The sequence below is a fragment of the Ochotona princeps genome, chromosome 16 (assembly GCF_030435755.1).
Source record: "Ochotona princeps isolate mOchPri1 chromosome 16, mOchPri1.hap1, whole genome shotgun sequence".
Lineage (NCBI taxonomy): Eukaryota > Metazoa > Chordata > Mammalia > Lagomorpha > Ochotonidae > Ochotona > Ochotona princeps.
Window position 1 is genome coordinate 53,550,738 of NC_080847.1, and position 24,648 is coordinate 53,575,385.

At 61.9% G+C, this 24,648-nt stretch overlaps 2 protein-coding genes across 7 annotated transcripts; one reads left to right on the top strand and one right to left on the bottom strand.

Annotated features, from left to right (window-relative positions):
- Positions 1-559: 559 nt before the first annotated feature.
- STRN4 (striatin 4) lies at positions 560-16,892 on the bottom strand. 3 transcript variants are annotated; one of them, XM_058675130.1, is made up of 18 exons: positions 16,574-16,892; positions 11,666-11,769; positions 11,454-11,527; positions 10,249-10,327; positions 8,885-9,097; positions 7,468-7,609; positions 7,052-7,211; positions 6,436-6,549; positions 5,992-6,086; positions 4,470-4,645; positions 4,312-4,359; positions 3,943-4,064; positions 3,074-3,241; positions 2,838-2,978; positions 2,395-2,493; positions 2,223-2,309; positions 1,141-1,374; positions 560-1,014 (listed from the first exon to the last, which is right to left on the bottom strand). In XM_058675130.1, the coding sequence occupies exons 1-17, from the start codon at positions 16,853-16,855 to the stop codon at positions 1,205-1,207; spliced, it is 2,274 nt and encodes a 757-aa protein (XP_058531113.1). In that variant the 5' UTR covers positions 16,856-16,892; the 3' UTR covers positions 560-1,014; positions 1,141-1,204. The 3 variants fall into 3 exon arrangements, with proteins under 3 accessions (XP_058531113.1, XP_058531112.1, XP_058531111.1); XM_058675129.1 differs by having other exon boundaries at positions 5,992-6,107; XM_058675128.1 differs by having other exon boundaries at positions 5,992-6,110.
- On the top strand, positions 15,745-23,316 carry FKRP (fukutin related protein). 4 transcript variants are annotated; one of them, XM_058675134.1, is made up of 3 exons: positions 15,745-16,022; positions 18,061-18,122; positions 21,467-23,316. In XM_058675134.1, the coding sequence occupies exon 3, from the start codon at positions 21,506-21,508 to the stop codon at positions 22,994-22,996; it is 1,491 nt and encodes a 496-aa protein (XP_058531117.1). In that variant the 5' UTR covers positions 15,745-16,022; positions 18,061-18,122; positions 21,467-21,505; the 3' UTR covers positions 22,997-23,316. The 4 variants fall into 4 exon arrangements, with proteins under 4 accessions (XP_058531117.1, XP_058531115.1, XP_058531116.1 ...); XM_058675132.1 differs by lacking the exon at positions 15,745-16,022 and adding an exon at positions 16,360-16,513; XM_058675133.1 differs by lacking the exon at positions 15,745-16,022 and adding an exon at positions 17,290-17,760.
- Positions 23,317-24,648: the final 1,332 nt, after the last annotated feature.

Sequence of the window (24,648 nt, forward strand, 5' to 3'; positions counted from 1 at the left end):
CCAGGGAAAAGGCAGGCGGAGGCCTGGGCCACTGCGGGGCTCACAAGTGGACCTGGGGCAGTGCCATGTGGGCTGGTCTGGGCACTGCAGCCGCCTGGCCCTACGTGGGCCCAGCCTGTGTGCCCAGGCGGGGCAGCGAGCCTCAGGCACTGGCCTGTCAAGGCTCTCCCCGGGGAGGGAGCGCTTGGGGACAGAGGAGGCGCACCAGGAGATTCGGTCCTGTGCCCCCACTTCCGCCCTCCACCCGCACCCCACCCAAGTTCTGGGCCCCTTTCCCCCCTCACTGTACCACAAAACCCCAATCCCTCACATCTTTCTGCCCCACCCTGCCCCAGCAGAGCTGGCTCCCCCTCCCCAGTCCCCCAGCATACAGCCTGACACCCGTCTTACTCCAAAGGATTTATTGAGACAAGTTTTCACATACAGGGGCGCAGGGGATGGGGCTTATAAACGGGAACCCGAGGTTGGACAGGGCGGAACCCAAACAAAGAGTGAAATAAATAGAGGGGGAGAGTGGGTGGGGGCGCGATGGAGACTATCACACAGTGATAATGTAGGGGCCATTACAATCCCATTTCTTTATACAGATATACAGGGGGCAGGAAGCCCGCCCTCCGTGTGTGCCCTGGGAGACACCAAGGCAGGCTGTCTCCGCTGAGGGCTGGGAAGATCACCCCAGGGAGGGGTGAGATGGAACAGGTAACCCCTCCCGTAGGCATCATGGGGGCAGGAGTGGGAAGGGCCCCCCAGGCCTGGGTTAGTGTCAGGAAGGCAGGGAGGAGGGGCTGACAGCTCCCCCTGAGGGCAGGGACTCCTGGGGAATGTGGCACCTCCCGGCATCCCAGCCGGACACCCCAGAGGACCCCAGTACTGCTGTGGCGGCTTCCAGAAGCAGCTCTGACAGCAGCGACGGGCAGTGGCCGGGGGCGGGGCAGGAGCGCCACGGGGAGGGGCTCCAGGGACAGGCCATTAGCACCATCAGGCCTCCCCCTCCAGAGCGAGGCTCGGAGTCCCCTGCAGGAGACAGGGCAACAGTGGGCTAGCCCAAGGCCCTTCCTGCAGCCACACCCCGGCTCCCCACGCAGCACTGGGGCCCCATTGGGCTGCAGCACCGTCCCCCACCGCATCCCCACCCCTCACCTCAGCCCCACCTGCCCGGCCCCTCTCCAGCCAGTGTGGCAGCCAGGGTGGGGCCAGGTGGGCATCATACGAAGACCTTGGCCAGGGCATCAGCACCCGCGCTGGCGATGAGGGCCTTGCTGGGGTGGCAGGCCACGGCGTGGATCGCCTCCTCGTGTTTCTTGCGGTGGGCCGTGATCTCCTGCACACACGTCTTGTTGTCCAGGCTCCATAGGCGCAGGGAGCAGTCATGGCCTGCACAGATGCGGGTTCGGTTCAGGGTACTGTCTCTTGACTCCTGAGGCGATGCCCGGAGGCCGAGGCCCTGGACTTGGTGAGGACACAACTGCCACCCCTACCCTGTCACCCACATGTATGGGTGTTTATTGGCACCCAGAATACAACGAGCAAGATGAAGGGCAAGTCGCCCTGCCCCAGGGTGCTGGAGTCACAGTACGAGACAAGGGCACAGGCTGAGCAAGGACAAGGCACAAGGGCACAGGCTGAGCAAGGACCGCCTGGTCTGGCCCAGGCAGGGGTGGGGGACCCTTAGGAAACCCTGGGGGCAGGTGGTGAGAGAGGGACCTGGGGCTGGGGAGGCTCAGCCCCATCTATGGGGCTGGGGAGGGGCCCTGGGTTCAATCTCCTTGCGCCTGGCTTAGCCCCACGGTCTGTCCCCTCAGCCGCCCCGCAAGGCTGAGCTGCTCCCATCACAGCACCCACATAGTCCCTCCGCTTGTCTACACACACACACACACACAGCCACTGCTTCCAGCAGTGGCCCATGCCAGAAGCCCCTCCGGGCCCTGGGCAGCTGTAGCCTACTCCCCTGGGTCAGATCCCGCCCGACCTCTAGGAACCACCAGGTTCTGAGCAGTGTGGGACCAGTGCTCAGGGCCCCATGGGGAATGAACCAGGTAGGCCGGGACCCTAGTACCAGTACCCACCGCGCCATGAGCCTGAGCAGGACCAGCAGCCTCAGTGCCCGCTCAGGTATCTGGCATGATGCTGGCCCAGCAACTAGGGTCCTGAGCATGCGCTGGGGGCCAGTGCCTGTGTTGAAACCCCACTGGGGAAGCAAAAGCCCGAAGCTCCCCACTTACTCCCTGACATCAGGAAGACACCATTGGGGTCCACGGCCAGGCAGGTGACAGCATCCAGGTGGGCGACCATGGAGTGCACACATTTCCCTGAGGGGAGACAGGTAGCTGGTAGGGCCTTGCCTGGGGCTGGGCCGCAGGACGCACCTCCCCATCTGCCCTGCCCAAGCCTCACCGGTGCGATTGTCCAGGAAGCGGATGCCCCTGTCGTCGTGGGCGGTGATGGTGAGGGGCTGGCTGGGGTGGCTCACTACCTGGTTGATCTGGGTTGGGCCTGGAAGGAAAGGGGATGGGGAGAAGGAAGGTTGGAGGATGGAAGTGACAGAGGAACCTGGGGCCCCACTCCTGACTCAGACCACTCATCCCCCGCGCCCTGGGTGGTGGTGGCCCCGCTGGGGCGGACATGGTTGGCCTGTCTGGCAGGCGGGCCTGTGGGGTGTCCATGACGCACTCTCCCCATTCCCCCAGGGCCCTTCCACTGGGCCTCACTTCCTCCCAGCTGAGCCGCTGAGGCCGCAGGGCCTTCATGGGGAGTGGCAGGCAGCTGGTTCCCCAAAGCCACAGGAGGTCTTCAACCCCGGGGCCCACCAAGCCAGGCTGGGCCCAGCACCTCCTTACCGCTGCTCCCCTGGGACTCGAGTGTAAGGAGGGCACTGCCCGCCTGCAGGTCATAGAGCACGGTGTTCCCAGAGCGGAAGGAGGCCACGATGTGGGCAGGCTCGGTGCTGGTGAAGGCCACGGAGGTGGGGATGCCATGCTCTGTGGGTAGGAGGCAAAAGCCAAGGCTACCAACAGGCCCTACCGGCTCCCAGACCGGTGCCAGGGTGCCCCAACCTGCCCATCCGCCCGCTCACCACTGGCCGTGGGGAAGCTGCACAGGCAGGCCGCACTGCTGCTGGGGTCCCAGACGCGGACGGTGCCATCAGCTGAGCAGGAGGCCAGGCGCTGGCAGGCGGTGCTGAAGGCCAGGCCCCACACAGCATCGCTGTGGCCCTCCAGCACGTGGCTCAGCACACTGGGGTCTGTGGTGGCCACACGGAGGGGCAAGGTCAGCCCAGTGGCTGTCCACTTGTGCCCTGAAGCTGTGCTGGAAGCTCTAGTGGGGGTTCCCCTCTGCTCACTGTGGCTCCCCAGGGCACCATGTGTGGTAGTATCCCTGTGGTCCAGCCCAGTGCCACCACACGGCTTCTGCCCAAGGTGGTGGGCCCAGCCCTTGGCCTACAGGGCCTTCAGTGCCCTCATCTGGGGCAAGAGCCTTTCCCAGTCTCGCTGCAGCATCCAGCCCAGACCCACCTGCTGGGGCTGTCCTGTGGGAGGCAGGAAACAGCCCTCTGCCCCAGGATGCCACACGGTGTCAGAGGGCAGCTGGGGGGGAAAGCGAGGACATTCCTCCTCCTGACTCCAAAGGGCCCCAAGATGAAGCCTGGAGCGCCCCATAGGCCCCCTCCCCATTCCAGCCCCATTCCCCCTCCTCCAGGCATTCCCTCCGCAGCCCCATGCTGCCTCGCCTGTCTTCTGCAACTGCCCCCTGTTCCCTTGGGGCCCACTGCCTCCATCCTGGTCTCCCTTCACTGGTGTCCTGGCCATGCTCAGCCAGCCCAGAAGCCCTCCACACCTGCCACCACACACAGCACAGCCCTAGGCGGGCAGCGCACGTGGGGAGGGCCCAACACAGTTCCCGGAGACAGGGGAGCCGGAAAGGTCGGCAGGGAGCAGCCCTCACCGTAACCGTCATAGGGGTCCATGTTGAGGTCTGGAATCTTCCAGCTGTGGATGCGGGCATCTGCCCCACCGCTGTAGCAGTACTCACTGTTGCTGCCTATGGCTACTGCCAACACTGGACCCCTGGATGGCACAGATGGGTGGAGGAGCAAGGCAAAAGGGTCAAGGCCTTCCCTGACTGCGGGACCTTCAAGTCCTTTGCCAGCATTTCTCCAGCGAGGACGAGAGGAGCTCGAGGAGCTGGGGCCTGGCCTCCCACCACCTGAGGGCTGTGCTGCGAGCCAGGGGCACGGGACAGTCAGCGCTGAGCCACAGGGCTGCAGGTGGGGACCAAGGCCTCAAGACAGGGTTTCCTGTGACTCGGCCCTACCTGTGGGCCCGGAAGGCATGGATGGGCTCCACGTCCAAGGCAGCGTTCCTGCAAGGAGGAGCAGAGGGGCCGCGTGTCACCAGGACCTGCCCCCAGCCCAGTGGCCTGCCCGCCCACCTGCTTGTCCGCACATGCGTGCTGGGGACTGCGGCCCTCACTTCTTGGCCGTGGCCGCCTTCTGTAGGTTCCAGAGCTTGAGCGTGCCATCCTCAGAGGCGGTGAGCAGTGCCGACTGGCTGTGGTGAAAGGCCAGGGAGCGGATGCCGTCATAATGTGAACGCAGGGTGAACTTGGGGTTCCACGTCTTCTTGAAGGCGTCTTTGCTGTCGGAGAGCTGCAGGGGCAGAGTGGCCTCAGTGTTGTCTCACCCCGGCTTTCAGCAACAACACCCAGACACTCTCCCCTCACTCCCTCGACAATCCCTGAGATAGGCTGGCTCCCAGGGACACAGAGCTGCCCCCCTCACTGAGGGGTAACCCATAGGTGCATGGGGCTGCCCAGTACAAGCAGGGCAAAAGGACAGAGGCGGGCAGCCTTCACCCTCAGGGGGCGCCCCAGGCCTTCCTGAGAAGTAACAAGCAAGCAGGGCTCCGTCGGAGGGGGAGGGAGGCGGTGTCACAGTGTGGCCAGTTGAGCCACCACCTGTAGCCCCCGCATCCCTGCAGAGTTCAAGTCCACACTTTTCCTCTTCTGATTCAGCTCCCTGCTAATGCACTTGGGAGAATAGCAGAGGAAGGCCCAAGGGCTTGACCCACTGCCACCGATGGGGGAGACCTGGGGACCTGGATGGAGCTCCAGGTTCCTGTTTGCGGACTGGCACAGCCCACCTCTGTAACTGCATTTCAAATAACTACATCTTGACACAAGACAGAGGGGCCAGCGGCGCATGTAGAAGTCGTTTGAGGATAGGAGCAGCACCGAGGCTGGGGTGGCCGGGATGCAGATGGCAAGGGCGCAGGTGGCCAGAGGCAGCAGCAGAGAGGTGAGCAGGGGCAAAGCAGGTGAGCCATCCTCAGGCACCTATATGTCACCCCAAGTCAAATGAGTCGCCATGCAAGTTAGGAGAAGGGCGTGGTGCGGTTTGCTCTGGCCACCCCATGGGAGGCCCGCACTGGGGCAGGACAATGGCGACTGCCAAACAACAGCTAGAAGGCTATGAAGTCTCAGAGGATGGAAAGGCCAGGAGACCAGGCACCTGACCTGGGCATGGGGAGATCTGAGAGCCAATCAACAGGCTTATGTGGGCAAAGTCCCAGGGACAGCACACATGCCCACGCTCTAAAGCGGCAAGCTGAGGAAACTGGTGGGCGGACCTCCTGGGCTGTCACAGTCATGAGCCCTTCCAAGCCAGAACCCACTGTCACATGGTCCCCTGCGCTTGCCCACTCTCCAGAACAGGTACAGCCTAGCTGTTCAGCCTAGCTTCCACACCCCAGACCCAGCCAGGACTGCCAAGGACTGCTGGCTCCCAGAGGCCTCTCCAGCCTGGACCCACTGCCACACTCACACCACACTGGCCTGATCCCTGCATCGACCCCCGTTCCCACCCCGAGGGACTGAGGCACCGGGAGCAAGATGTGGGCTTCAGCCCTGCACCTTGGGGCCCCCGCCCCTAGGCACTGCTGCCCTCAACTGCTAGGCGACCTCACGGCGTCCTCTGACAGAGAGCCAAGAACTTACATCACAGCTGAGCTCGTTGTCGTTGGTGACGGTGAGATCCGCCAAGTCCCCCAGGCTCACCTCCCCGCCCCCGATGGTGTCCATGATGAAGACGTCTGAGGAGAAGCCAAAGGAACCTGCTAGGGGGAGGGGAGGGGCGGGCAGGGCCAGGGAGAGAGAGACAGAGAGAGGCAGAGAGGGAGATGAGGAGCCGGGAAGAGAGCGAGCGAGAGCACGAGGCGGAGAGTCACAGCTGGAGGAGACAGAGAGACGGGCAGCCGGGACAGGGCAGACACGGAGGGAAGACAGACAGACAGACCAACTTTGGGACGGGGAGGCTGCAGGTGGAGGCTGGGTCGCAGCCCTGAGGGCCCGGAGGCCCCGGGAGGGCCGGGCGCTGCAGCCTCCTTCTGCCATGGCCCCCAGGGGATGTCGGGCGCAAGGCTTGGGAATGGGCACCCTTACCTTCGTGGGGCCGGGGCTGGGGCGTGCCGGGAGGGGGACCCGTCACTTTGGGAGGCAGCCCGTCCACATCGCGCAGGTCGGCCAGGATTCCCTGGAGCTTGACCCGCCGGCTCTCTGCAGGGACCAGAGACGGGAGGATGGTGCAAGCGCCCGTGATCTCCCCTGGCTCTGCCCCAGCCGCCTTGCTGATCACCACGGCCTCCCTGCAACTGTGGGGGGCACTGGGGCTCTGGGTCCCAGGCCGGGGAAGGGCAAAGGAAACGGAGGCATGTGGGGACCCTCCAGTCCCCATCCCATGTGACCCAAGGGCCCCCCTGGCCAGGCAGCACAGGACATAGAGGAAGCCGCGGCCCTTCCCCCAAGTCACTCATCCTGTTCCCTCCTTGAGCCGGGCCAGAGTTGGACAGCCGCCTGCAGCCCGCAGGGGTTTTCCCTGGAATGGGTCAGGGGCCTGTTGCACATGGCTTGTGCCCTGTGAGCTCCTTAGCCCTCCACCCTGAGGAAGCGTGTCCGTCCGGTGGAGACCCCCCGACAGGAAGCAGCTGGACACGGCTGCGTGCAGAGGAAAAGGACAGGCATGCAAGGCCAGTGGTCAGCCGGGGCACTGCCCGCTCACCCAGCTCGTGGGGGTTTCCGTCCGCAGCACAACGCCGAGGGTCTGGCGAACCCTCCCCATCCTCTCCTGAGCCCAGGAAGTCAAACTCATTGATAGCGTCTTCGGAGTCATCCTCCTCGTCCTCCTCCTCCATCTCGGGCACCAGGGCCTTGGACGGCAGCTGGGGACATGGTGAAGGCCACACAGCTCAGAGGGGCTCTTGGCCAAAGCCCAAGGCCTTCGGGTCTTGGCAACACAGCGGCCTGGCCTCGGGCCTCCTGCCAACTGCCTCGGCAGGGCTCCGACCACGTGCGCCCTCTGCTGGAGGCAGAACAACCACGCCAGGATGTCCGGGCTGGCCGTGAGGTGTGGCAGGCTGCCAGGGTGAAGGGCCCTGGGCGCCCCTGACTGCCACCCAGACAGGCCACGGGGCCCACCTTCACGCGCTGCTTCTTGTGCTGCACGCTGTCCAGCTCGTCGTCCTCGTCGCTGTCCTCGTCCTCACAGTTCTGCAGGAAGGGGATCTGCTCCAGCACCGAGCCGGCCAGGCGCTCTTTGCCGTCCTTGCCTGCCGCATTCCTGTCCACGACATGGGGCCCGGGGGACATTAGTGCCACAGAGGACACACAGGCTTGGTGGCCAAAGCCTGGATCCAACCCCTGCCTGATGCTACAACCATCATTCCGGGGGCAGCCGGAGCCAGTGTGCCCACACATGCTGAGCGGGAAGGAAAGCTGCAGGCACCTGTGACTGAGCACCCACCGCAGCACCTGGCCAGTCCAGGGGGCTGCTCAGGCAGGAGGCCGGGCAGGGGCTGGGGGACCCCTGATCGCAGGAGCCTACGCTCCTCTCCACCTACCTCCCGGCCTCCAACCTGTGCCAGACATGGACCGGATCAACACAAACAGCTTCCTTCCAGTCATCAGGCTAATGTTCTAGAAAGTTCCTGCAAACCACCCAGGCACAAGGTCCTCCCTTGGCTGAAGGACCATAGCCGTCTGCCTGATCCCCCCTCACCTCCCACAACCCAGCCTGGCATTCACTGCCCTCCCCTTACATGTCACCACCTCCCGCTTGCTCCTCCGCTCTGTGTGTGGGAGGCCCCGGGCTCAGCTCTCCTCCCTCTACTGTCTACACTCGCTCCCTCTGTGGGGTCACAGCCCTGCACTGCTGAACTGCAGCTAAGCTTCAGTGCAGTGGCACCTGTGAGCGGTGATGAACGGCCCCAAGGAGCCAGCCCACCCTCGGGACCATGCCCCCTTCCCACCGCGGTTGATCCCACACCTGGAGTCATCCCTGTTGTCCTCTGTGCATGGCCAGGCCTGCCCACAGCCTCACCTCCCCGCTGCAAGGTGAGCGGCCCACCCCTGCCCAGCGCTCTGCCTCCCTAGCCGACCACACTGGCCTCAGGCTGCCCCCTGCAGGCCGAGTCCTTTCCGCCTCAGAACCTGGGGCATGGATGGTGACTGCCCACAACTCTCCCTCAGCTCTGCAGGCGGCTTCTCCTGTCACGCTCTCCATGCGACATCACCTCCACCGAGAGGCCCTCCCTGGCTGCCAGTCCAGAGCAGCAAGCCTGTCACCCTGTCACTCTCGCCCTTCCTCCTGTGCTATCCAGAGCCCTCAGCACCACCTGACAGGACAAGCACCCAGGAGATACGAACTAATCAGTGTATGTGACAGCAGCGGGTGCAGCGCTAGCCTCCGGCAGGTACCAGCTCGATGCTGCCCTGGCGCCTTGGCCGAGGAGGCCACGGGGAGCCTGTGGCAGAAAACCCTGAACCGAACCCAAGCATTCCAGAAGCAACAAGCCCCCAGGCACCTCTGAGGGGCTGGCAGAGGCCAAGGGCTCACCTCTTGATTTGTTCCTCGATCTGTTTCACCAGCAGTGACTCGCCGCCACCCCCACCGCCGCTGCTGAGCACCCCGGGGCCCGGCGTGGCCCTGGGAGCCCCCTCACTGGGCTCCACCGCCCCGTTGAGCTCCAGTGAGCGGCCCAGCAGGGAACGCACACGTTTGGAGCGCATGTCCAGGATGGTGTCTGTGTAGCCCACCTCTTCCAGGTACCTGAGGGGGGCAGAGACAGGGCAGGTCAGGTGGCCACCAGGCCTCTCACACAGGGGGCCGCTCCAGAGTGGACCCCGGCCCCGGCAGGTACACGGCCGCCAACACCACAGCTTTGCTTTTGAGATAATTTCCACTGAAACCTTTGTTCCCATGACAATACGGTATTTAGAGTATCCAGGCAGGAAACCCGTGGGACACAGCGCCAAACAAGGACAGCCATGCTAAGGAACATGACGGAACTGAAGCTGTGTGTCCCTGCTCAGGTCCATCTGTTTCAAAACATCACTGTATGTGGAAGGTGACGCCATACCCTGTGCTCTCAAGGCCGAGGGAGGTTCATAGGAAACCTCGCTGGGAAGTCAGGAGGGAAAGGAGGTAAGAGGAACCTGGGCTATTGACTGTGCTCCTTCCTACAAATCAACATTGTGAAGCCAGCAGACACTGGCATAAAGGTTTAAAACCGCAGGGGAGGAGGGCTAATCCTCTGCCCATGGTGCCAGAATCCCATACGGGCTCCAGTTCATGTCCCCAGCTGCTCCACTTCCCATCCAGCTCCCTGCTGGTGGTCTGGTAAGGCAGCAGAAGATGCCCCAAGTGTTTGGGCTTTGCACCTGTGTGGAGGACCCGGATGGAATTCCAGGCTCCTGACTGTTGCATGCCTGTATCCCACATCCAAGTGCTTGCTCCTAGACCTGGCTACTCCATTTCACTCCAGCTTCCTGTTGATGCCACTTAGGGACAACAGGTGGTGGCTCAAATAGCTGAGCCCCTGGCACCCCGGTGGGGACACCAGCTGGTTTTCCAGGCTCCTGCCTTTGATCTGGCTCAGCTCTGGCTGTTGTGTGAACCTGGGGAATGAATCAGCAGGTGGGAAATCTCTGCTTTCAAATAACACTTCTAAGAAAGAGCTTAAATTTATCCTTTAAAGACAGTGCTTCAGGGCACTAAAGTTCATGTTTCAGGAAGAGGGGACCCCACACCACCTCCTCTGGGAAGTCCTTGGTACCAGCCTTCCCAGCTATGGCTGTCTGAGATCCTGAGGGTCCCATGTCCCCATTGGGGACATGAAAGACTGTGGAGTCTCCTTGTACCTCCCAGTCTGAATGTGTCCCTTGTCCCCAGGAACCCTACCCCCATGTGCCCATACTCACTGTCGGAGAAGCTGTCGCCCCTCCTTCCACACAAGCGAGCTGTTCTCCAGGGTGACCGACTCCACGGGGCCATTGGATACTGGGGGGTAGCGATGGGAGAGAAGGGATGGGAATGTCTCACTCAGGGCGCCTCCACTTGGCCTGTCACCTGCTCTATCTTCCTCACCCCGCAAACCCAGCACCAGGCACTGGGCTGGGTGCTGTGATGCCAGCTGCTGAGCACCAGTCACCCCCCAGAGAGGACCAGGGGCTGCTGTTACCTCCCCACACAGGGCTGACCTGGGCCTCAGGGACTGACTGGGTAGACTGGGTTCAAGTCCAACCCCCTCCCCCTTCCAGGCGACCTTGGGCAGGTGAGGTGGCCCATCCGTGCACCAGTGTGTTTCATTCATCATGCTTGTACTGAGCACCGGTAGTGCCCACTTGGGGCCTGGACTACACAAGAAGCCCTAACCAGGATGGGTACTGCCCTCTGGCCAGCAGTGGGTGACAGTCACTAAAAGGCCAGCGGGTACAGCCTCCGCAGGGTTTCTGACACCTGCGAATGTGGCAGCCACTATTGGCCAGCACACCTGCATCTCACAACTCCACCCTTCAGTCTCTGCCAAAGGCAGTAAGGGCCAGAGAGAGGCAGCCAAGACACTTCATATGTCAAAGGAAACTCGGGGACAAGCCAGACGTCCCCTGTCCCCAGGGCATGCCACCAGGCCGCTGCCCACACCGTCTGTTACTGCTCCATCATACCACATTCACCCCTGCCCCCACCCAGTGGCAGAGGGGCCGGGTCTGCTTTCTGGGAGTTCGGGTTCGGAGGGGCTCAAGGGCACTGACCACATCACCTCTGCTCTCTGCTGTGCCCTGCAGATGACACAACCACACTCCACAATGCCCTTAGGGGGAGAACGAGGTGATGACACCACCCCCTCAGTACAGTCCTCACCAGCACTCCCCCGCTGTCCATGGCACCCTATAAACAGCCCCAGCCCCCATGCCTCAGGAGGGACGCAGGGAGATGCCTGTGTGTGTCTCAGGGCCACAGAGGGACGGCAGGCCCCAGCACAGAGCAGCCCACAAGGGTGGGCACTGCGACCCCTGCCCCAAGACAATTTCTGCTCTGTGCAGCCAAGTCAGAAAAGGGCGCCCCCATCCCCCATCACAGAGGTACAGTCACATGGGGTGGACTAGGTACACAGAGGGGCGGGTACCTTGTTCTGACAGATCCGGCTTCTTCTCGCCCTGGTTCAAGTCTGTTCCAAACTTCAGTTTATGGTATTTGGCCCTAAGAGACAAACAGTGAGCAGACAGACACACAGGGGAGCGGAGAGGCCAGCAGCAGTCACCACGAGGCCTCACCCCGAGCTAGACCTGCCCGCCTCGGCTCCCAGCACCCGGCCGGGGGAAGAGGCGTCTGGCTTACCTCTCCTGCTTTAGTGCGTACTCCAGCATCTTGATCCGTCGCACCAGGTCTGTCTTCAGGTTCTCTTGCCCTTTCCTTTCTCCTTGGAGAAAGGCCACCTGGGCCTAGGGGATGGGAGCAGCGGGCTCAGGGCTAGGTGCTGCAGACCACCGCCCCCACAGGCACAGCTTCAGCCCCAACCCACCGGGTGCCCTGAAGCCACTGCCACAGGTGCTGCAACCCTGATCCAGGGTGCTGGGGAGCCTTGGTAGATCCTGTGGGTGAGGATCACCAATAGTGAAAAAGCTGGAGTCCTTAACCCCTGAAATTAACAGAGCCAACTTGGGCTAAACTTGGCATTTGCCTTTCTGGAGAGAGACCAGGCCAGGCAATTGATGGGGCAGCCAGGCATCCCCAGCTAGGAACCGGCAGGAGCGTGCTGCTGCAGGAGGCGCCCTCCCTCCCCCTTCCCCACTTCCCACCACAGCATCTGTCGCTGGCAGGTGCCAGAGGACATTTCTGGAGCTTGGGGACCAGAGGGGGTGGCTGAGTTGAACCTGCACCCCCCCCTCCAGCACAAGTAACCTCAAGGGGCCCCCTACTGGACATCTGTCCAGGGGTGGGAGTGGCTGGGCACTTCCAGCTGTCTGCTGGCCTGGGCAGCCCAGGCTGTGGCAGTCCATGGCCTTGACAGAGTTCCAGAAGCCCTGGGTGCAGGTGCCCACTCCAGGGCCTGCCTGTCAGGCCATGTGGCAGTGTGAGTTCACTGAGGTCATCTCCCCTTCTCCAAGCATCCCCTACCCCAGGACGCCTAATGTGCAGGTACTAGCCTTGCAGTCCAGGGCCCAACCAAGAATAAAGACAACGCAGCAGACCTCGTCACACTCTCCTGCCTCGCGGAGATGCACCCGCTCCGGGGGTTACCAGCCTCTGCCCTCTCAGGCAGCCAGAGCTTCCCTGTGCACCACGTGCCTGCCAGGGAGCTTCTGCGGCAGCCCCCAGCCGCACGCCCGTCAAAGCCTTGCTCGGGACCAGAGCCCCTGGAGTCCCCACGCCACTCATCCTCTCCTGAGGCTTTCCAAGGGACCACACTATCCATGTGCTTGGAGCAGGGTGCAGCCCTACTCTCACCCGCAGGGCAGCAGAGAGCTGGGCAACTGTCACGTGACACCTGGCGCAGGATGGGACACCAGGTCCACTCGTGCCATTAACTAGTCCACCCTTCTTGCAGGCAGTAACTGCAAAAATGATGGTGGGCCAGCCAGGGCAGCCTGAACAGCTGTGCTCAGCCTGCACATCTGGCTGCCGCCCCAAGGCCAGTTTCCTGCTAACATTGACTTAAGCAAGGAGTGTTGAGTGATCCACTAACAGCTCGGGCCAACCCCACGGGAGAGCTGGATTTTCTGGCTCCTGGCTCTGGTGGGACCTGGGCCCAGCCCCGGCAGGAACCTGGGAAGTAAGCCTGTGTGGGGGAGCACTCTGTCCACCCGTGTCGGCCTCCGAGCGCTAGCGGACCCACCTCCAGGTCTCTGTCCTGCTAACAACCCTCGTGGTGGCAGGCTGCCTTCTGAATCAACACAAAGGGACCCGCGTGCATCACTGTCCAACGGAGCAGCCCTCCTTCTGTCCACTCCACCCACACTGAGCCAGCCCTGGGCCTGGGGGTGATGCTCCAGTGGAGAGAGGGCAGGTTCAGCAACAAGGACAAGGAAATGCCACCACCGGGGATACCAGGGAGAAGCCTGTCCCAAGACGCCACTCTGTCCTTCACATGTTCTACACAGAAGGTCAGACAGACTCCAATGGGGTCCTGGATCAGTTTTTTGAAGGGAGGCAGAGGTGGCGGTGGGGAAACATATGCCACCAAACACCAGCCCCATTATTCCCAACCCCATGGCGTTCCCCGCGCACCTGCTCCCTCCTGGCCCGGTGAGAGCCTCGACAGTGTCGTCCCATGGGGCATCCACCCCCTGGGCAGCAGGCACTGTGCAAGGAGCAGGCAGATGTTGAGCAGGGACAACTTCCAGGCACTATGACTAAGTCCCTAGGGAGGGGACGAAGGGATGAGGACCTGAGGCAGCTAACAGAGGACAGGGACAAGAGCAGCAAGTGGCCCGAGGGACTCCTGACCAGATTGTGTCAAAGCAGCAGCAGGGAAGGCTGGAGAAGCAAGGTCAGCGAAGGTGGAGAGCACATACGGATTACAGCATGCAAGGTTCGCAAAGGGGACTCCAGCCACAGGGGGGCCTGAGTGGGGTGGGGGTTACAACAGGACAGTCACTGAAACTCCAGGAGGAAACGGCAGTGGCCCGCAGGGATGGCGGAGGCAACAGGCGTGGTACCTGCCCAGCTCACTCAGGTCTCCTCCTTCCTCCTGCCGCCTCCTCAAGCCCTGGTCTTCTTCCTAGCGATGACACCAGTTCCCATCTGCTCTGCTGTCCTCCCCGGCCCATGTGGCATTGGAAGATGTAGCTGGCACTACATTCTGGGTTGGTGGCAGTGGGACGCCCCACTCCCACCCCCAGGGAAGGGTCGCAGCCAGCTCCCACAGCCATCTGGCTTCAGCGGGTGGCGGGTGGCAGGTGGCGGGGCTGGGAGCTGCTGTGCGCACTGCTCACCACACCTACTCCTGAATCCCATGTTCTTCCAGAAACAGCCCTTCTGAGACAGGCCGCCCCCTCTCCCGCTGTTCCCTCTCCAGCAAAGAGACACCTAAAAAGCTTCCCCAGGGGTCAGTACTGGGGTACCCCAGGGGCCCATGCTTCCTCTCTCCATACCCAGGTTTGGCCCAGTCCAGGGAGGGGTTCGGCCCACACCTCCCACCTGTCACAGCACCTCTTCTCCCTCCCCCTGCACCGTGGAACTTCTGCTTCGGCTCCCATCTCAAAGATGCGTGAACATGTACAGACAATCCAGGACGGACACCTCACCTCCCCCACTGTCATCAGACACAGGCTTGGGCACAGGACACACGCAGGCCACCAGCGCTAGGAACAGCAGGTCCTGCTCTGACACCTGTTGGTGGGAAGTGGCTCCTGGCAAGGCGTGTAAGAGGTGCCGCTTTCGGGCGTGGACACCATGCTGAGACCCTGGGGTGGGGGCTCATGCCAGAGGGGCAGTCACTGGCAACGGGACCCACACGGTGAGCTGCCTCTAAGACAGCAGGTGCAAACTACCCACCTGAAATTTGGGGTGACATAGGGAGACCCCAAGCGTCCCTGACCTGCGGTTCTCACCCGGCCAGGGTGGTAGAGAGGTGGCCAGCACAGTCCAGCTCTGCCCCTGGGCAAGTCACCCGCCCCGGGATGGCCTCGGTCCTCCCTACCCAGGATGCTGCTGGGATTCAACCACGGCATGCACCTGCCATGCCTCACACCGAGCCTGGTGCACACACTGCACCTCCCCCCCAGTACACAGTGGCTGCGACCCTGGCTGCTGAGTGAGGTAACGGTGCTGGCCCTGCCTCCGTCACGGGGCACTGAGGAAGCCCAGCAAGATGGATGCTGGGAAACAGTTTTGAGAAGAGAGAACACAAGCCCACAACCCTTACATAAGGACTGTGCTCCCGTGGGCAGGTAGGAGGACCCAGCATCAGCACCCACCTGAGTGGGACACTCGGGGAGAACGGCCAGATGTTTACTTGCTCCCCAGACTGGACTCCCAGCAGGCAATCCTGGGGTGTGTGTGTGTGGGGGGGGGGTAGGGGCGGGGAGCCAGGCTGCCAGAAGCAAGTGCTGGCAATTCCCACTGAGAACATCTCAGCCCCATGCCCGTGGACCGTCCTCGGCCTCTTCATGCCTGACACTCCTCAAGGTCATGAACCGTGTCACCAGATGTGTGAGACCTGGCCGCCCTCACTCTGGGGCACCCTTCTCTCCCAAGCTACTCTCCATACCACCCCGGCTTTCCCCAGGATTAGTCACAGGCATCCCCTATGGCCTTCCTAACCCTAGAACGCATCCCCCAAGGGTACCCAGGTCCCCCTTCCGTGTGCCTGTCCAGGCCGCCCTCATCTGCACACTGGCCACACACAGAACCCCATATCCCAGTCCAGGGTTCCCTGTCTGACATCCGACATTCTCTCACAACCATCACAGCTCTCCACACCCCCAAACTGAGGCTCTCTGGCCCCACGCCCCAACGGGCGGGACAGCCCCCCTGCCTTGTCCCCAGTTCCACCCCAGGACTCCTTCTGAATTGCACTCTGCAGCCACAAGTCGGGGTTCACCGGATTCCTCCCAGGGCACCCTCTTCCTCCTGGGATGCCTCCAAACCTTCTCCCGCCCCCACAGTCACGAGTCAGTCCCATCGCCCAAACATCCAGAAACACACCCCATCCGGACTTCCTCTCCCTGCGCCTCCCGGCTCTTGGCTGGCAGTAAGTCCCAAGTCGCACCCACTCACCCACCCCTGGAGCCCGGTCTATCCCCCAGCCCGCAGCCCTGACACTCGGCTCCATTCTCAACCTCGCACTGGTCAGGGACACGGAAAGGGAGGGAGTAAAGGGATGGGAGTCCCTAGGCACCTGCGAGTTTTTGCAGCCTCCCAGCTGAGACCCCCTCGGGTTTTCTTCTCTCCAACTGCCCTGCGCGTCCAGGGGCTCCACCGAGCGCGCCCTCCCACTCCCACTTCAGTCGGACTGACTCCTCCGCCCCCTTTTCTTGCCGCCGCCGGCCCATCTCCCTTCTCCGCAGCACCCCGGACCCTGCTCCACTCCCACCTCCTGCCGTCCCGGTCCTCTCAGGACACCGCACCCCCTGCCCCCTCCCGGCCCCCCACCCGCTCTCGGGGACCGTCGCGTCCCCGCCCGCCCCCCTCCCGGCCGTCCCGGCGGCCATTGCTTCAAGATGGCGGCAGCGGCGGCGGCGGGTGAGGCCGGGCCGGGCCGGGTCGGGGTGGGGGGCCGGGGTCCCCGGGGTCGGCGCTCACCTGCAACTCGGCGCGCTCGGCCTCCCAGCGCGCCTTTTCGGCCTCGAAGCGCGCCCACTCGTGTTGAATAAAGTGCAGGATTCCCGGTAGGCTCAGGGGCTCCGGGCCCGCCGTGGGCCCGGGGCTGCCTCCACCGCCGCCTCCCTTCCCGGCCGGGCCAGGCCCGGGGACAGGGGTGGCAGCTGGGGCCGCTCCAGCCGGGCCGGGGCCCGCGCCGGAGCCAAGCGGGCGGCAGGAGGAGGCGGCGGCGGCGACCGCGGCGGCCGCTCGCTCCTCCATCATGGAGGCGCCGGGGCCGGCCCGCGCGCCCGCTCCGCCTCGCGCGCCTGCGCGGCCGCGCCTGCACCCCCACCGCCTCCACCCCTTTCACCCCGCAGCGCGCTCGCGTGGCGGGGAACGGGAAGACGGGGGCGAGCGGGAGACCGGGCGCGCGCCTCGCCCACCCTGGTCGGCCCCGGGACGCGCGCGCTTGGCACGGGCGACGTGGTGGGGGGAGGGCCGGGGGCGCGCAAGAGCAGGATGGCACCCTGCGTGCGCGCCAGCCTGGGCGCTTCTGGCAGGAGTGAAGATGAAGATAGGAGTCTTGTTCTTTCTCTGTCCTCCCGCGTCACCCACCCCCCCAGAAAGTCTGACTCTTCCAAATCCACCTATCTTCTCCTGGACAGTCGTTGTCAAGGGTGACCACTAGGGGTGGAATCAGCGGGAGGGGGGGGAATCCCATCCTTTCTGGTGCCTGGCTAAGCCAGTTGTCATGGTAACCCTTTGGAAGCCGAGCACCGTCCTCCTCCCTCCCTCGTTCCTTCCACCTTTGTGGTTAAGGAGCCCCAAACCCAGAACCAGGAGGAGATTTCTAAGCTAATCTACGTCCCTGATGATCCTGTCCACTACCCACCTTGTCGCTATGGCATTCCTCTCTCACCTTGTACCCAGGTGAAAGAGCCCACAGCCCCAAAGACACTAATCCCTAAGAGAAGTATCTCTTCCCAACCCCCTCCCCCGGAGCTACCCAGCTGGTGTTACCATGGTAACCATCTCCCCTTTCATCCGTGGGAGTGGCGCTGGACCAAACCAACCAGGTGTTTTTATTTAGAGGAAAGAGTCTGCTGGGGCCAGTTGCTATGGTTTCAGGACCTGGACCAGCCCGCAGGGAAGTGGGAAACAGACAAGGCCAAGCCCTGGTTACTATAGTAACATGATAGCCCACCCCCCTTTCCTTCCAGGGACCCTAGGCACCAGGCCTGCCAAAGCAGGGACCATGGGATTGTTTCTTGGGGGTGGAGTATGTTTGGGGAGGAGGTAAGATGGTTACCACTTGTGAGCCCTGTTCTGGAGAGACAAGCAGCTCAAGGTTGTCATGGTAGCTGATCATGCCTGAGATGCCCCAGGTGGTACCCTGGCTAATGGGATGTCAGGGAGGAGGACTCCCTGATGCCACCTTGCTGTCCTGTGTGCCACTGGCTGACTCGGGGTTTCTCTTCTTCCTGCAGCGATGCCACTGAGCTGGACTCGAGCCACCCTCCTGGAATAGCCCCAGCCTGCAGCCGAGGAGGTAAGAAAATTCTTCGGGGTCACCAAGCACGCAGGTATGTGGAAACTGTGCTTTTCCACCGACTAGGCTTGCTTGCTGCTCTCGTTCTGTGCACGCCCTCTGCCTTCTGCAGCTGCAGGGGCAGAAATCTCAGGCCCGGAGAACTGGGGAATGAGGAAAAGCTGGGCCCAAGGAAAAGCGGGGCCCACCTTGTCAGTGTGCTGTCCACCCCTTCCTTGCCCACCTGGTGTGAAGTGAACCCTGTGTGCTCTCAAGCGCCTCCTGCTGGTTGCCTGATGCATCTGTCGGTTGCTGTTGATTTTTTGGTTTTGTTTTTTAAAATATTTTTATTGAAAGGTAGATTTACAGAGAGAAGAAGAGATAGAAAAATCCTCTATCTGCTGGTTCATCCCCAAGTAACTGCAAAAGCCGGAGCTGAGGCAATCCAAAGCCAGGAGCCAGGAGTTTTTTCTGGGTCTCCCATGTGGGTGCAGGGTCCCAAGGCTTTGAGACATCCTGTGCTGCTTTACTCTGCCCACAAGCAGGGAGCCGGATGGAAAGTGGAGCAGCTGGGACACCAGTGACCACAGGAGATGCTGGCAACACTGGTTTGATTTTTGTCCTTGGCTCGCATGTGGAGGGCAAATGCAGCGACGGCTTCCTTCACCCCGGGGCCTGGCAGAGAGCTGTCGATAGATGTCAGATTTGGCAGGCTAGGCTAGGGAGGGCTCCCCGAAAATGGACTGCAAGTTGGGCGGTTCCATGGTCTACAGCCTGGCCCCAAAACCAGCTTCCCAGGCAAGTTCAAGTCCACAGTTTCCAAGTGGTAAGCCCTGAAACAAGCAGTGCCACTCTGTGCCTCAGTTTCCTCATAGTCGAATGGACAATAACACGAGTGAAGGCACGGAGAAAGCGCAGGACAGAGCCAGGTGCCCCGTGTACAGCTAGCTTCGCCAAGGCTGTCGGCCGCAGGACAGAGCCAGGTGCCCCGTGTACAGCTAGCTTCGCCCAGGCTGTCGGCCGCAGGACAGAGCCAGGTGCCCCGTGTACAGCTAGCTTCACCAAGGCTGTCGGCCGCAGGACAGAGCCAGGTGCCCCGTGTACCGCTAGCTTCGCCCAGGCTGTCGGCCGCAGGACAGAGCCAGGTGCCCCGTGTACAGCTAGCTTCGCCAAGGCTGTCGGCCGCAGGACAGAGCCAGGTGCCCCGTGTACAGCTAGCTTCGCCCAGGCTGTCGGCCACAGGATGCAGGGGGGTGGAGCGCCTCAGGTCCCCGCTGTACCCTTGGCCATCTAGCAGGGGGACCCCGGAAGGGGGATTGGCTTGTCCCCCAGTGCCAGAACAGTGCCTGGTATGCTATCAGCATCCATCAGATGGGTGATGGGGGCCGTGTAAGGTCCAGAAGACAATTCTAAGGTTGCAAAGGTTGGACTGTTAATCTTAAGAAAAAAAAAAGTTTTTGTTTTTTTTTTTAATTTGAAAGACAGATTTTGCAGCTGCTGGTTCATTTCCCAAAACATCTGCAGCAGCTGGCGCTGGGCTAGGCCAAAGCCAGTTGCCCTGAACTCTGGGTTTGTCATGCATGTGTCATGGACCCATGTACTAAGCCAACACCTGCCATCTCTCAGAGCGTTCATAGAGCGGCCCTGTAGCTTCACGAGTCAAGCTACCACCTGCAACACAACATCCCATCCATGGCATGAACCAGCAGACAGGAGATCTCTCTTCCTCCCATCTCCCTCTCTCTAACTCTTCCTTTCAAATAAATACAATGACTCTCTTTGGAGAGTTTGTATGAGTGAAAAACTAAATCAAGCCTGGCAGGATCTCGAACCCAGGCCCTGCAGTACGGGACTCAGGCGCCCCCCAGTGGGTGGGTTCATCCTGGGGTGCGTCACCCCTCCTGCAGCTTGGGGCCTTAGGGGCCATCTCAGTCGGCCTGAAAGAAGGGGGCTAGGGTGGTAAAGAGGAACTGCAAGAGTGTGTTAGAGGGAGACAGGGAGCAGGCAGGCCAGGCAGGCCTGTGAACACGGACTTGTCCATTGACGGGGTTGAGCACTGAGCTCACCGGCCTTTACTGATACATAGAAACTCCAGCCTTGGCATTGTTTTTTATTTTTACTTTTTTTTCCCCCTCAAAAAAGGTTTTCTTATTTATCTGACAGAGTGACAGACAGGGAGAGACAGAAAGGCTTCCATCTGCTGGTTCACTTCCCCACATGGCCCCAGTGGCCGAGAGCTTTTCTCCCCAGTCTTTGGGCCATCTTCCACTGCTGTCCCCAGGCACATAAGCAGGGAGCTGGATAGGAAGTGCATCAGCCAGGACTCAAACTGGAACCCATACAGGGATACTGGGTTTGTTGCAGGCAGTGGCTTTACCCACTGTGCCACAACACTAACCCCCAATCATCCTTTTTTTTTTTTTTTTCATCAAGTCCATTGTCAGGACTGGGCCCTGGGCCATGGACACAAAAAATAGCCCTAGCTATTCCCTTGCAGAACTCACAGTCTTGGGAGCTGGCAGACCCATCCCCACATGGAGTAGGCAAGGATGGGGATGTGCGAAGTCAGGCGCCTAGCTGCTGGAGCTACCACCTGCTTGCCCTCAGGGTGTACCTTAGCAAGAAGCTAAAATGAAAAGTGGAGCCAACCAGGGCCAGTTCTGTGGCATAGCGAGGTATTCCTCTGCTTGCTGTACCAGCATCCCATGTGGGTGCTGGGTGCTGCTTCATGTCCCGGCTGCTCCACTTCCCATCCAGCTCCCTGCTTATGGCCTGGGGAAGTAGCAGAGGATGGCTCACCTCTTTGGGCCCCTGTACCCAGTCATTTGGAGAGCGAACCAGCAGACGGAAGACCTCAGTTTTCTCTCTGTAAAATCAGCCTTGCCAATAAAAAAATTTTTAAAGTCTGGAGAAGTCAGAGTTCTGGGGCCAGCCCTGTGGAGGGAGAAATCAGAGAAGGCTTCCTGGAGGAAGTATATGAGAGTGAGGGAGGGACCGACTAGGCTAAACGAGTGACCGCAGAGAGCAGGAGGAGGATGAGGCTGAACGTGCGAAATAGCGCCATCCTGAGCGGTGCTGGAGGCTCGGGCCAGGCTCGCCATTCCGCGGGTGGGGGTGGGGGGAGGGCCGCGGATACTTCTCCATGCAGTGATGGTTCAGAGACGGGTGGGGGAACCCCGAGGGTCCTGAAAACACCCCAAAGGTGTGCCTGGCCCAGCCTGGGCAGTCAGGGAGGGCTTCCTGGAGGAGGGACACTCAGAGCTGAAGCAAACAGAAAGCAGAAGCAGCTGGAGCCAGGCCATAGGCCAGAACAGTGCAGCCCTTGCCTACCAGCCTCATCCCCCCACCTTATCTCTCCTCCCCAGGATGTCACCGAGGCCCAGCTAGGGCCTGACTTGGGCCTCATGCGGCTCACCCGTTGCCAGGCTGCGCTGGCAGCCGCCATCACCCTCAACCTGCTGGTGCTCATCTACGTCTCCTGGCTGCAGCACCAGCCCAGGCACTCCCGAGGCCGGGGCTCCTGGCGTGCCTCCGCTGCCTCAGGCCCCCGTGTCACGGTGCTGGTGCGGGAGTTTGAGACCTTTGACAACGCCCTGCCCGAGCTGGTGGACTCCCTGCTGCAGCAGGACCCAGCGCAGCCTGTAGTGGTTGTGGCTGACTCACTGCCCTACCCGCCCCTGGCCTTGCCTCGCATCCCCAATGTTCGCCTGGCCCTGTTGCAGCCCACCTTGGACAGGCCGGCTGCGGCCTCACGCCCACAGACCTATGTCAACACCGAATTCGTGGCCCTGGTGCCAGACGGCACGCGGGCTGAGACCCCGGGCCAGCTGGAGCGCATGGTGGAGGCGCTCCGGCAGGGAAACGCACGCTTGGTGGCCGCCCCAGTGGCCACGGCCAACCCTGCCCGGTGCCTGGCCTTGAATGTGAGCCTGCGGGAGTGGACCGCGCATTACTCTGCTGCGCCCACCGCACCCCGCTGTGACGCCCTGGACGGGGACGCTGTGGTGCTCCTTCGCGCCCGCGACCTCTTCAATCTCTCGGTACCGCTGGCCCGGCCGCTGGGCACCAGCCTCTTCCTGCAGACTGCCCTGCGTGGTTGGGCCGTGCACCTGCTGGACTGGCCCTTCGCCGCCGCACGCCAGCCCCCACTGGGCACAGCGCACGCCCGCTGGAAGGCCGAGCGCGAAGGGCGAGCGCGGCGAGCGGCGCTGCTGCGCGCACTGGGCATCCGCCTAGTGAGCTGGGAAGGCGGGCGGCTGGAGTGGTTCGGCTGCGGCAAGGAGACGGCGCGCTGCTTTGGCACAGTGGTAGGTGACACACCCTCCTACCTGTACGAGGGGCGCTGGACACCCCCGTGCTGCCTGCGCGCGCTGCGGGAGACAGCCCGCTACGTGGTGGGCGTGCTGGAGGCGGCCGGTGTGCGCTACTGGCTGGAGGGTGGCTCGCTGCTGGGGGCCGCACGTCACGGGGACATCATCCCGTGGGACTACGACGTGGACCTAGGCATCTATCTGGAGGATGTGGGCAATTGCGAACAGCTGCGGGGGGCCGAGGCTGGCTCGGTGGTGGACGAGCGCGGCTTCGTGTGGGAGAAGGCCGTGGAGGGTGATTTCTTCCGCGTGCAGTACAGTGAGAGCAACCATCTGCACGTGGACCTGTGGCCCTTCTACCCCCGCAACGGGGTCATGACCAAGGACACGTGGCTGGACCACCGGCAGGACGTGGAGTTCCCGGAACACTTCCTGCAGCCTCTGGTGCCCTTGGCTTTCGCCGGCTTCATGGCGCAGGCGCCCAACAACTACCGGCGCTTCCTGGAGCTCAAGTTCGGCCCTGGCGTCATCGAGAACCCCGAGTACCCCAACCCAGCGCTCTTGAGCTTGTCAGGCAGCAGATGAAGACGCGGGGTCCTGGGAGGTCTGGGGGATGGAGGGACCGGGCTTTTCTTGCGGATGCTGGGCATGCGGACACTTTGCTTGCTGGGTGATGGGGGCTGGGGGAGAGAGATGGAGAGGGAGGGAAGAGGACTGAGCGACCCAGAAAGATGAGGGAGAAGTTTGGCTTCTGCAGGAAAGTTCAGGCCGGAGAGCCGAGGCCTCTTCCGGAGATTCTCCTTGAGGCCAAGAATGTGGGTAGGCTTGGGAACATCTGGAGGGTGTTGAGGGCGCTGGCATATAATGGGCGAATCAAGGGACTCTTGGCTGAACCTACAGGACCCAGCACAGTCTCGGAGCCCTGCCCATAACAGGGAGCGAGCTGGGACAGAATTTTGGAAAGAGGATGTGTGAGTAGGGACGTGGGTTTACGCTGTGAAGGTCCAGGGCCTGGCTGCCACTGTTTCCCCAGTATCCTCACCTTCTTGGCCGGCAGGTGGAGGGATGAGCCAAGTCTCCCAGCAGTGAGTTACTTCTGCCGCTAGAGGACGCATCTGTCCTGCTCCTGGCGGCGGTCGCCGAGGCTGCTGGGCGCCAGCGAGCCCACAGCCCTTGGTCTGGGGACCCAGGACAGGAGCAGGGTGTGTGTTGGGTGAGACTGCCTTCATCTCTCGGGAACTCAATCTCTCCCCGTAGCGGGGGACGCACACAACCTGTAGGAGGGCGGCTCGGAGTCTCCAAGGCGCCGCTGGGGCTGCAAGCAGGTCCTGGCCCCCAGCTTCTGTCATTGATTGATTACTCAGATTATTACCTCATTATTTCAACTCTGTGCACCTGTTTCCCCGCAGGCCAGGAGGGGTAAACAGCCATTACAGCTCTCGTTTCTGGAGTGCTTACTGGGTACTAGGCACCCAGTTCAGCGTGAGCCTACAGCTGGCCCCTGGGACTAATGGCTGTTAAACTTTCCATCTTACACACGAGGGAACCGAGGCCAGAATGGTGACCAGAGGGGTCGGGGAAGTGGTGAGCTGAGGGCTTGACCCCTGGCTTTCCCGCCTTGGAGCTCACAGGCGAGAGTTACAGCAGCTTCCTGCTCTGGTGGTGCCGCCAGCTGAACAGCACGTGGCTGCAGAGAGCGTGTGTGTGTGTGTGTGTGTGTGTGTGTGTGTACACTAAGGGCAGATACTACAATCAGACTGTCAGTCACAAGACTTAAATTATTCCATCTTAAAATAAAAAAGCAAACGTGTAGAGCTGTGTGTGTGCTTCTCGCTGCATCCCAGCAGCTGGTTCTGCTCACTTCAAACGCTGTGGGGTCGGGAGGCACGGGGCCCGTGCTTTGGTGCAGCGTGTGAAGCTGCCTTTTTTTAAAAAAAAAAAAAAACGTATTTATTGGAAAGGCAGATATACAGAGAGAAAGATCTTTTGTTAGCTGATTCACTCCCCAAGTGACTGCAACGGCCAAAGCTGAGCCAATGCAAAGCCAGGAGCAAGGAGCTTCCTCCGGTCTCCCATGCGAATGCAGGGTCCCAAGGCTTTGGGCCGTCCTCGACTGCTTTCCCAGGCCACAAGCAGGGAGCTGGAAGAGAAGAGGAGCAGCTGGGGCATGAACCGGCACCCATATGAGATCCCAGCACATGCAAGGCAAGGACCGAGCCCTAAGCTGATTCTTTTAA

What these genes read in the sequence shown, in the direction of transcription:
- STRN4 (XM_058675128.1), bottom strand. Translation starts at nt 16,855, where the DNA reads ATGATGGAGGAGCGAGCGGCCGCCGCGGTCGCCGCCGCCGCCTCCTCC. An exon ending in ACAAGAAGCAGCGCGTGAAG is followed by an intron (nt 7,212 to 7,467) that starts GTGGGCCCCGTG and finishes CCATGTCCCCAG; the next exon opens with CTGCCGTCCAAGGCCCTGGT. An exon ending in TGTCTTCCTGATGTCAGGGA is followed by an intron (nt 1,375 to 2,222) that starts GTAAGTGGGGAG and finishes GCATCTGTGCAG; the next exon opens with GCCATGACTGCTCCCTGCGC.
- FKRP (XM_058675134.1), top strand. Translation starts at nt 21,506, where the DNA reads ATGCGGCTCACCCGTTGCCAGGCTGCGCTGGCAGCCGCCATCACCCTC.